The 12,053-nt window shown below is 39.9% G+C and overlaps 2 protein-coding genes and 1 non-coding gene across 7 annotated transcripts in view; 2 read left to right on the forward strand and 1 right to left on the reverse strand.

The window, feature by feature from the left end:
- C3H4orf45 (chromosome 3 C4orf45 homolog) overlaps positions 1–12,053 on the forward strand; it is a 131,369-nt gene that overhangs the window by 108,885 nt on the left and 10,431 nt on the right. Inside the window, exon 4 of the mRNA XM_003899321.5 lies at positions 848–1,037. Within this exon, the coding sequence (XP_003899370.1) occupies positions 848–1,037 (190 nt within the window). The remainder of the gene's footprint in view (positions 1–847; positions 1,038–12,053) is intronic.
- Positions 6,636–6,714, forward strand: LOC116274331. The gene has a single exon (XR_004182957.1). It is a non-coding gene; the product is annotated as a small nucleolar RNA SNORD55/SNORD39 (small nucleolar RNA).
- FNIP2 (folliculin interacting protein 2) overlaps positions 8,025–12,053 on the reverse strand; it is a 137,570-nt gene continuing 133,541 nt past the window's right edge. For 3 of the 5 annotated variants that reach the window (XM_017959158.3, XM_009207781.4, XM_009207779.4), the window contains one exon: positions 8,025–11,620. In XM_017959158.3, coding sequence (XP_017814647.1) covers positions 11,542–11,620 — 79 coding nt within the window. In that variant the 3' untranslated portion in view covers positions 8,025–11,541. The remainder of the gene's footprint in view (positions 11,621–12,053) is intronic. The other 2 variants (XM_003899320.5, XM_009207780.4) reach the window with 1 other exon arrangement.

Consider the following 12,053-nt stretch of genomic DNA (forward strand, 5'->3'; position numbering starts at 1 on the left):
TAACAACAAGGGCTTTGTCTTATTACTGCTGGTCCTCATGGTGCCTTGCGCTGTGCCAGCCATATAGAAAATGTCTATAGATTCTTGAATGAGTGAAGAGTGATCCAAATCTCCCAGAAATCATGGTCCCACAGACCCAGATTCTAGAAAGAGAACTTTGCAGTCCCCAAGGGGCTCTTGCAGCCCGGGTCAAAGGATGGTGAATAAGAAGTCCCAAAAGGCTCCCTGAACAACAACAGCTTTCCAAATGAGATGGCAAATCCCTACCCTTACAATCCTGTTTCTGTCTGTTCCCCAGAGTCAGCCTTTTATAATGGAAAGGTAGAGCTGAGATAATGTTCTAATTTAGGGTTGTTGGAACTTAGCCAAGGATCTCACCAGGGAAAGAGGAAGAAGCCTAGATTTTTCCTCTAAAATGCAGTCCAAAGCCAGAGCTTGGAATAGAAAAGCTGGTGTTTTCTTGAATGTCCATGAGACCTCAAAATGGACAGGCCATGTCCTTCAGGAGATCACATGGGTCTCGTGAAGTCTCAGCCGTAGCATATCACCTTCCACTTCACAGCATCTTCCATGCTTGGCTTTGAAAGGACAGTAGTGCAATCATCAACAAGCTTCCTAGATAGGTGTTCATCTTGGGGGTGGTTCTTTGGGTCTCTAGCAGTCCAGTGATGTAGAGCGGAGACAGCCCAGAAGCTTCCCAGGATGGGTCAGCTCTTCAGCTTTCCTAAGCCACATGGCCGGAATCACCTTCAATTACTAGAAAAGCAGACAAATCTCAACTATCTGAAAACCGGTGGCCTTGTTTCTAGATCTTTTCCATTTGAGAACCAATTTGTTCCTATTCCAGGCAACCAAAACCTCATGTCCTGGATATGCAAGGAAAACAGAGTCGCGCTTCTTTGGCCTGGCATGTGGGTGATTTCGAGGACACTGATCAGAGAAATTCCAAATGGACTATTCTCGTTAGGCAGAGTAAGTCATCATTGCCAAGAGCTTCCAAACCATTTATGCTTCCGAAGCTGCCAAAAAAGGAAAAGGTATGATTTTTTGCTTTTCTAAATCATCATAGAAAAAGTAAGGCTGCTTTAACATATAAATTAGGGAGGGGTTTCTCATAGTAATACTAATAATCCGTTCTATAGCTTCTTTTAACCTATTGAAGCATTTTGTACTTTATACTGGATTGCCACAGTGATGTTTATTCAGTGGGTGAGTGGGCATTATTCCCCTGTTAAAGAAAACAAGAAGTTTTGTCCTCAGAATTTATCACTAGGTTTAACCTCGAGAGAGTGGCCACCCCTGTGAGTTCTAAGAGCTGAGAAAGCACTGTTTGTGAAATGGAGGTAAATCTGCAACTCCCCTTAAAACCTCACAAACTGGTGAGCAGAGTAAGCTTATACTCGTTCAAATTCTAGGTTTTCCCCTAAACTATTTATGGAATCTTGGGTAAGTTGCATAATTTCCCTGTATGGGTTTTTATAAGTAAAATGGGGATTTTGGTATCTGTTCTGAATATTTTGTAGAGTTAGGAGGAGGATTAAAGAATGTGGAAGTATATATTCAACAACTATTTCCTGAGGTCTGTGTACAAACCATTCGCCAATAATAGCTTTCTGTCTAAACCCACAGCACAATGAACTTTGCAGGCGTCCAGGTTTTCAATAGAGTTTGACAGCAGATTTCCATGATAGAAAAAGGAATAGAATAGCTCAGGCCCATTCAGCGACTCCTGTTCCCTACGCATAGAATGACTTCTTGCTCTTTTGGAGAATCTTGCCAATTCACTAGAATATTACTCACCCTCTGTTGCCAGAGATCTGATTCATCAGCAAGCCATTATGTCTATTTGAGACATTCTGTGATGGAGGGCGACTTAGCTGTCCTCCTCAGTGGATCCTGACCTCAGGAATACTTCGTATTGAAAAAGGGAACAGTTTGACATCTAACATTTCAACGTAGTCTGAATTTTGAGATGGGTCCAAGTGAAATGATTTATTGCAGTGTGTGTGGAGGAGGGCTTGGATTAGTTACTTTCTGTCACTGAACTAATTTCGTGTCGGATTAGAGCTATTACGGACTAAATTATCCCAAACGCCTCTTTCATTCACCAAATCCAGTTGAAATATTTTTTGCATTAAAACATCTGTTAAAAGACTTCTTATTTTGATTTCAAATTTGTAGAGCAAGTTGTAACAACAGCACAAAGAACTCTTGATACACTCTTTCCCCAGCCCCATCTGTTGTTAATTTTATTTGCTTTAATGTTCTCTTTCTTCCTCTCTCTCTTACACCATTTGAGGGCAAGTTGCAGACATGATGTTCCCCAGCTTCATTTATCTTTTTTTTTTAAGATATGGGGGTCTCACTATATTGCCCAGGCTGGAGTGCAGTGGCTTTTCATGGGCACAACCATAGTGCACCACAGCCTTGAACTCGTGGGTTCAAACAGCCCTCCCACCTCAGCCTCCTGAATAGCTAGGACTACAGGCACAGACCCTGTGGAATAAATGGTCTACAGGCTAGACCCTTTACTCCTAAATATTTCAGGGTGTATTTCCTAAGAACAAGGATTCTCTCTCACATAACCACAGTACAATTTATAAGATTCAGGAAATTTAACATTGATACAGTATTATTATCTAAAGTTCATAGTCAAATTTTATTAAATAGCAGATGGTGGTGGTTCACACCTATAATCCTAGCACTTTGGGAGGCTGAGGTGGAAGAATCACTTGAGTCCAGCAGTTTGAGAGCAGCCTGGGCAACATAATGAGACCCCGTCTCTACAAAAAATATACAAAATTAGGCAGGGGTGGTGGTGCGTGCCTGTAATCCCAGCTAATCAGGAGGCTGAGGTGGGAGGTTTGCTCGAGCACAGGCCTGCAAGTCTGCAGTGAGCTATGATTGCATCACTGCACTCCAGCCTGCGTGACAGAGAGCCTGTCTAAAAAAACAACAACAAAAAGCATTAACTGATGACCTTTGTTATATTCTGATCCAGGATTCAGTCTAGGACCGTGTATTATATTGAGTTATCACGTCTCTTTAGTCCTCTTCAATTTGGAGGAGTTCCTCACTCTGGTCTTTTATAACACAGACATTTTTGAGGAATCCAGGCCAGTTCTGTATCTTTCAGTATGGGCTCGTCTGATGTTTCCTCATGAGTGGGTTCAGGTTACGTGTTTTTGTCAGGAATCCCAGATAAGTGACGTCGCGTCATGCTCAGTGCATCACATCAAGAGGCACCTGAGGTCGGTTTAACCCATTATTCATGAGAGTAGTTGAGTTCTTGTTCATACCCCTTTCATTGTGGAAATAAAATACTGAATCATTCAAAATAATGTATCTTTTTATCAGTGAGGCTTTCTTCTAAATTTCCAGAGATACTTTAGATACTTGTCCCACACGTCCATTCTTTGGACTGTCCTGCAGAATTTGTGTGGATGCTTCAATAAATACTCAACCCCCTCTCTTTTACATGAACCCTCTTTAGGGAAAATAAATTGGAACAAGTGTTCTCATATATTCAAAAGCAAATAATGAATACCACATGTGAAAAGGTTCCAGTGCAGTGCCTCACACATAGCCGCCAATGAGTGGCTCTCATTCCTATTCTTACTTGAGATGCCAACACATTTTCCATTCTTATGCGACAAGAATCAGAACCATGCACTGAACGCCTCTTAAGTAGAAATTTGTCTGTGTTACTGGGTGACTTGGGGGAAATTTTAGAAGCTTAAACCTATAGACGTATCACAAGCTTTCCCATCAAAATAGATGGTTGAAAATGGGAATATTTTATATCCATAGTTTCAGTTTGTTTTTCCATGTATAAACTTTAAGTCTAGAGAGCTTAATTACAATGTTTTTTAAAAAGTACAATTTATGAGATTTAACAGTATGTATCATTCTTGTATACATTTACCCAAAAATGCTCTTAAAAATACTTTTGGAATCCATTGAGCAAGTCTCTAAACCGCTTCTTCTATAATGCCCTAATCTCTCTTTTTAAATCACAAAATGTCTCTTAAGTTCTATCTTCTATTCCATTCATTATTTTCCCCTTCTGGATTTCTGGTAGTTTTCCTTCCTTCCTATAATAGCTACCTAAGCATTGTCCAATTTACGTGCATATGATAGACATTTTTAATGTAATTCATTTCTATTTCATTTCTTTGCTGGCAAATATTCTCATTGTCTTCCTTCATTTCCAATACACGGACTTCAGTCTCAGTGACTGATACATTCTTTTCCTCATCCACTCGAGTTTGAGAGCAGGATTCTCAAATTTTAAAGGTCATGCAAATCACTTGGGGATCATGTTAAGATGCAGATTATGATTCAGTAGGTCTGAAATGGGGTTTGAGATTTTGCATTTCTGTCAAGCTCCCAGGAAATCCAGTTAGTTGTTGCTGGTCTGAGGACCTTGAGTAGCAAGGTGCTGGAGGATTTGACAATGAACTGAATTTTGTGCTAGGAACAGGGGGCACTTGATGAGGTAAAGGGAAGAGGGAATGGGGGGATTTGATGAGGCAAAGGGAAGTCTATTCTAGGAAGAACAAACGGAGCAAAGACAATGATAACTCAGCCCCTTTGGGGAAGTGTATGTGGTTCAATGTGGCCGGAATATAGAGCACAGAACTACCTGGTGATGAGGCTGGAGAAGATCAATCAGCTCGGTCGCTGGAGTGCACAGGGCTGGGCTTTTATTTAGTTTTTTGAGACAGAGTCTCACTCTATTGCCCAGGTTGTAGTGGCACAATCTCGGCTCACTGCAGCCTCCGCCTCCTGGGTTCAAGTGATTCTCCTGCCTCAGCCTCCCGAGTAGCTGGGATTACAGGCACTGGCATGAGGCACTACGCCGGGTCTTTCTACCACTTTTAATGAAATGTTACCTCCTTCCTTCTCAGAGGGTTGTTTTCCAATTCTTTGCAACACATATTCAGAGACTATGTGACATCTATGTCAGCCTTTATGGGATAACTCTCAAGTTGGTACTTTTTATTATGTTAAAGATATTTGCTTGAAAGTCTACTTCCTGTAACTTGGAATGATGATTTTCTGATCCTACTCAACTCCATTTTGGGTTATCATACCATATCATTGGACTGATCTCCTAAGTCTCTGTATCAGTCAGGGTTCTCCAGAGAGACAGAACCAATGATGTGTGTGTTGTGCGTGTAGGAGAGGAACACCCAGGGAGGGGTGTTTATTTTTAGGAGTTGGCTCCTGTGATTTTGGAAGTTGGCAAATCCAAACGCAGCAGGGTGGGCCAACAGGATGGAGACCCTGGGAGGAACTGATGTTGCAGCTTCAGCCCGAAGGCAGTTTGCAGGCAGAATTCTCTCTTCCTGGGGGATCTTCGGTCTTTCTGTTGAGACCTTCAATAGGTTGAATGAGGCCCACCCACATTTTGGAGGATAAACAGCTTTATTCAAGGTCTACTGACTTAAATATTAATCTCACCTAAGAAATATCTGCACAGCATTGGGCCGGGGAGCAGTGGCTCACGCCTGTAATCCTGCACTTTGGGAGGCCGAGTTGGGCAGATCATCTGCGGTCGGGAGTTCAAGACCAGCCTGACCAACATGGGGAAACCCCGTCTCTACTAAAAATACAAAATTAGCTGGGTGTAGTAGTATATCCCTACAATCCCAGCTACTCAGGAAGGCTGAGGCAGGAGAATCGCCCGAACCCGGGAGGCAGAGGTTGCAGTGAGCCGAGATCATGCCATTGCACTCCAGCCTGGGCAACAAGAGTGAAACTCCATCTAAAAAAAAAAAAAGAAAGAAAGAAAAGAAAAGAAATACCTGCACAGCATCATCCGGATTGGTGTTTGACTAAATATCTGATTACTGTCGCCTAGCCAAGATGACACATAAAATTAACCATCACAGGCCATACCTGGCGGCTCATGCCTGTAATCCCAATGGTTTGGGAAGCTGAGGCAGGAGCATCATGTAAGGCCCAGAATTCAAGACCAGCCTGGGCAACAGAGTGAGACCCTGTCTCTACAGATTTTTTTTTTTTGAGACGGAGTCTCACTGTTGCTCAGGCTGGAGTGCAGTGGCACGATCTCAGCTCACTGCAACCTCCGCCTCCCAGATTCAAACGATTCTCCTGCCTCAGCCTCCCGAGTAGCTGGGACTACAGGCACCCACCACCATGGCCGGCTAATTTTTTTGTATTTTTAGTAGAGGCGAGGTTTCACCATGTTAGCCAGGGTGGTCTCGATCTCCTAACCTCGTGATCTGCCTGCCTCGGCCTCCCAAAATGCTGGGATTACAGGCGTGAGCCATCGCGCCCAGCCTCCAATTTTTTTTTTTTTTAAATTAGCTGGGTGTGTTCGTGCATGCCTGTAGTCCCAGGTACTTGAGAGGCTGAGGCAGGAGGATTACTTGAGGCCAGAAGTTTGAGGTTACTGTGAGCTATGATCATGCCACTGTACTCCAGCCTAGGTGACAAAGTGAGACCCTGTCTCTTAAAAAAATAATAATAATAACCATCACAGCATCACAGTACACCTCTCATCCATTGTGAGGATTAACTGAGGTAACATACAGAAAGCATCTGACAGAACGGTCCAGGCGCTAGGGAACCAAAAAGCACTGTGGTGTGCACGTGTGTTTAAATCTTTTTATCGATGGCATGATTTTAAAGCTGTTTCACTTGAGTGCACAGCAGAGAAGCCATCCTTGGAGAGCTGAGCATGCAGGAAAAGGAAAAAAAAAGCTTCAGGGAAAAACACTTGAAATTTTCATTTATCAGAAAGGATTTTGAAATATCTACTGTAATTTTCCCCCCAGTCGTTAAGATAACATAACTCAGTATGGCATTATGTTGGTACCAACAGTTGCACTCAATGACATATTTTTTTCCTGAGAACAAATATATCAGTGGACATCATCCCTTTTCAGAGCAAATATTTTGTAATGCCCCTTTATTAACCTAAAATAAAATTTACAAATATACTCAATTTATATCAAACCAATATAATGTCCTATTATACCATAATTTAAAAGACATTTAAAAGTAATTTATACTACTTTAATACATAAATGTCGGGGCAGTAGATTAGAAAATATAATTAGGTTGCCAGGCGCGGTGGCTCATGCCTGTAATCCCAGCACTTTGGGAGGCCGAGGTGGGCGGATCTCCTGAGGTCAGGAGTTCGAGACCAGCCTGGCTAACATGGTGAAACCTTGTTTCTACTAAAAATACAAAAAATTAGCCAGGTGTGTTGGCGCATGCCTGCAATCCCAGCTACTTGGGAGGCTGAGGTAGTAGAATCACTTGAACCCGGGAGGCGGAGATTGCAGTGAGCCGAGATTACACCATTGCACTCCAGCTTGGGCAATAAGAGCGAAACCCCATCTCAAAAAAAAAAAAAAAAAGTAGGCATCTATACAGAGAGTCTTCATGAACGCAGGGGCTACAAATGAAGACTGACAGAAATGTGCTGTACTGGTGACTCAAATTCCATAGGTACCATGGCTACCAAACTATGTTACCACTGGAAACATAATTTTCCAAAAGTATATCAATTCTTGGTAAAGACCAAGTGACCACTTCTCGCTAAAATTCTAAATCTTACGAAGTAAAACTCTTTCCTCATTTTATACAACTGCATTCGTGGAGAATGCATTATATACTAAAATCATGTAAAAAGATACTGTGTTTTTATATAGCAGAATTATCTGCTTTATTGTAAACAGGCTTTTTTAGCTATATAAATGTCCAGCAGGACATTCAAGGGTTACACAGGAGGTAGGTGGGACAAGTCCTCATCCTGTAGGGCTGTCTCTCGTGGTGCAGGACCTCTCGCCTATCATCGGAGCCCCCACCCTCTGTGCCAGTAACCCTAACCTGTCATTATGCTAACCAAAAATGTCCCCGCAGTTCCAAAACACCCCGGTTAAAAACCACTGAGATATATAATCAGCTTGTTTTCAGCATGAATTATTAGAAATGAGACCTCTACATTTTATTAAATGTAACAAACAAATAGCATGCAGCACCAGGAAAATGTTCAAGATAAATTCAAAAGTTTTATTGCACCAAATGCCACAGAAAAATGGATCAAAATAATACATAAACAAGTTAAAAAAATTCCCACACAATGACATTGGTATCTATTCAAACTGATCAAAAACGAAGTCCTATCAATTTCTCGTATGGAGCTTCAAATAAATTCCAGAATTTTCTCGTTTTTGAAATATCACTTAAGTTTAAGCATATTGCAATCTCACTTTCAAGATATATGGTTCATCATATTTTGACATTTAAAAATTAACATTCAGAGGGGACTGCTTGATTTAGGCAAAAATTATATTAAAATACCCTCTCCCCCAAGCACAATAAAAAACAAATGGTTCACATTTACCAAGAGAAGCTGAAGACATTTTCAATTTAACGTGAAAGTATGCATGAACAAAATATTCTCTAAAGTACATATTAGTGGAAAAATCCAGACATTTAAAAGAATTTTGGGGTACTTTATATTCTTTATTTTTATGTACAACCATCTGTAGTGAAGAACCTAAAAAGCTACAGACTAAATTTTTATAAAATCTCAGGACCTAATTATAAGAGCCCAAACAATGGTTTAGTATCATTTAGCAAGCGGGGATTTTTCTCCCTCCAAAAACGTTAATTTTGAAAAATATGGTTAAGTTTAAAAAGTTGCAATGTGTAAACGGCAGTTCCATGGGATGTGAAAAGATTATAGTTACTTTCATTAAAAAACAGCACACTTCAGAAAAATGGATTGAAGCCTGTACAAAAAGCTATTTAACACTGATAAAAAATAAAATACTTTGGAATTATGCACAAGTATGGAAGCTACATTTTAAATTTTCATTGTCATGTCTAAAACGTACACAATTACCTTTACATTCATTTCACTTATCAATTTATTAAAAATAAAACTGCAACATGCTAGAAAGAGGTCCATCACAGGGACATTTACAGACTTCTGCTCTGTCATGCCTCACTAGCTTGCTTAGAAAAGCAAGATGCTACAAAAGTTACACTCAACAGGTAAGACTTAAAAGTTGAAGAAACCCTAAAGGTGGAATCCTGTCAACTGAGGTAGATTTCTTTTCTTTTTTAAAAAAAATTGTTTTACGTTTTTTTCTTGAGGTGGGCATGGGAGCGGGTGGGGTCCCTTTCTTGCCTCTGCGGCTAAGCCAGAATGAAGCCACTGGGTGGTGCACGATGTGTGAGCGGTGGATCGCAACACAATTCTGTGGTTTTTTTTTTTTCCTTTTTCGCTTTTAGGAAGAGGTTGAATTTAAGACAAAGAAAACTTGAATGTTAAATATTTAAAGGATTATAAAATAGCAGCAACATTCTTGGTCTATTTTTGTAGGCAATAGATACGAGGATTAGGTTCTGACTGGAATCCTGAGTGTCACAGAGACAGCCCCCACACGTGACCCACCTGTAGTTTTCCAACAGGCATTTTTGCAAGAGTGAGTTTCTGGAACATTAGATTAAGAGCAAATTAAATTTTCTCAGGCTTTGAGGGGCCTGGGCTGAATTTTTTCAATGTATAGAGTTTAGAATCAACGATTTAAAGCTCAGTGTCCCCTATATGGGTCTAATTATGAACATGCCACTATGTCCACATTAGAATTAAACTGATTTTGTAACAAGTTATTTTCTATGAAACCCTGGAAGGTGGTGAATGAGGGAAAGTGCCCAAAACATGTAAACAAGAAAAAAGGAACTAGAGAGGAGGGGAATGCTTTAAACTGTAAAAGCTGTAACATCAGCTCTGACAGTTTATTTACACGTAATGAGAAACGTATGTGGGATGAGCTGAGCCACAGGTGAGGTTCTTTCTCTCTGTGTAACACAACTGCAAACAATGATGTCATGAAACTACAGAACTTAAAACACCAAAGTCAAATGCTAGGCAAAAGGAAACAGGAAAACATTAAAAAGAATGAACATTTCAATTTTCAATGAATGACATAAAATGATAAAGATCTTACAAACCTTAATGCACTCATCTACATTTTGCATCATTAAAAAAAGATGAAAAGGTAGTAGTTCTGATTTTTATCAAATAAAAAAATTGAAGTCATTCTAGTCCCTAATAGGGAAATTACTTCATATTCTTAGGTTCAAAGACACGTGAAAAGAACTGGAATTAATTCATAAAACAGTGGAAGGGAATCAGAACCTGGTTAACTGCTTAAGATCTGCAAAGTGCTAAAGATGTTTTGCTTTGCTAGCTTTAGCTCCTGTCTTTTAATGACCAATATTTAAAAGTCTTTTACTTTACCCTGGATGTCAGTACATAGTCTGTTTCATGGTCAGAAAGCTAAAGTTTCTTTTATATTAACAGAAAATTAAGTTGTTTTTTTTTTTGCATGAACTTTGGGAAATCATTTTGGTTGGTTTTATACAATGGGTAAGTTAATTTCCGGAAAGATGTTTTGAAAAGGATGCAGGAATTAGAAGGCACAGAAATGATAATATAAAAATTTAGATCATGTATGGATTTTTTCTAAATGTTCAAGCAATCATCCTGAATGTTCATTAGTCATCCTGAACTGCTGCAGGTTCATTTCCCACCAGGACAGCTGTGCCTTTTAAAGTAAAAATAGTCATTTGTATGAACTATAAGAAAAAAGTGGCTTCAGTTGGAAGAACTTACCAACAGAAACACTCTTGAGCTTATAGAAATAACTTTGGTAAATGGCCTCTCTTAAAAAGGCTGCTGAAAGCTCTAAAATATAAGGATAAAACATATGGTTTCAGACTGTACACTTTGCTGTTACAAACTACATCTTGATGGGATTAAGAGGCTACATTGATTCTTGGGTTTATTGCACCAACAATCCATCTCTCACCTACCTGTGGCTGCATCTGAAACAAGGTAAACTCCAAGAAGAAATGAAAACAGTGGGTCCCTAAAGCACTCTTCCCAACAAGCAATTCTCTTACAAGTTTTATGTCAAACAGTCACTGCTACAGCCACTGGAGCTGAAGATGGCACAATGTGGCTTTCTTTGCTTTACCTTGTGTAAAAAGCAAACTGTGACCTGGAATCCAAAGTCCGTGTTCCGACTGTTGTCTCAGAATAGCAAAATATGTTTTCCCCAGTTTGGGGAGCTCATGCTTAAACTCAGAAGCAGTTTCCTACTGGAATGTTACATACACTGCTGACCACCCCGCTCAAGTCGCTTGCCTTTATTCTGCCCAAACAGCACAAGGCGATCTGTTGCAACAGCTTAATGTTTAGTGTAGTGCTTATGTTTCCTCCCACCAAAAAGGTCAGTCTCTTTGTTGATTCATGGGTAACAAATGGCCTGAAGTGTTCATGACAATCACAAATGCCATTATGTTAAGTAAACCTAAGTCTTCAATGAAGCATCAGCTTGACAGCAAAAACACAAAACAAAAAGGTGGAATGACTTTGTTTCTGTTTGCTCTGCTCATGCTTTCGACATCACAGAGAGCTTATTCCTTTCTCCTTCAGTTGAGAATTTGATTTTTTTCTTCCAAGGAAGAACTGTCCTGAGCTTTAGCTTATAAGAGTATTTGAGCCACATAAGGAGAATGAGTACTGGCAATAGCAGTCAACAGAGGCAGGTCGTTGGATTCAATCCTGAATATTGAGAAAAGAAAAGAATATTACTTTAAAAGAGCATGGTTTTATGAGAAAGTATTACTTCTAGGTACTAAGTTTATCATTTAAAACTAATGAAAAAGCAAAACAGATGGAAGGATAATAAACTTACTCTTTTAATAAAATATTCCAGTGGACACTGACCAGGGAGGCAAAGGGAGAGAAATACAGGAAGTGTGTTGTGCCTGTGTGTGGACATAAAGCTCTTTTTCCCTTGGCAGGGGTCACCAGACTTTCTAACTTTCCTGTATTCCCTATATAACTTCATTGTATCATACTTTAAGGTTTTCTCCTTATAAACTCATTCTTCCAGTCAACACTCCTAAATGCATACTGATTTCACCTAAGTTCAAATTGGTCTTAGAAAAATGGTGATGGTAGCAATTTCTTTAAAAACGTTGGGAATTTATAC

This window comes from Papio anubis, chromosome 3 (assembly GCF_008728515.1).
Source record: "Papio anubis isolate 15944 chromosome 3, Panubis1.0, whole genome shotgun sequence".
Classification (NCBI taxonomy): Eukaryota; Metazoa; Chordata; class Mammalia; order Primates; family Cercopithecidae; genus Papio; species Papio anubis.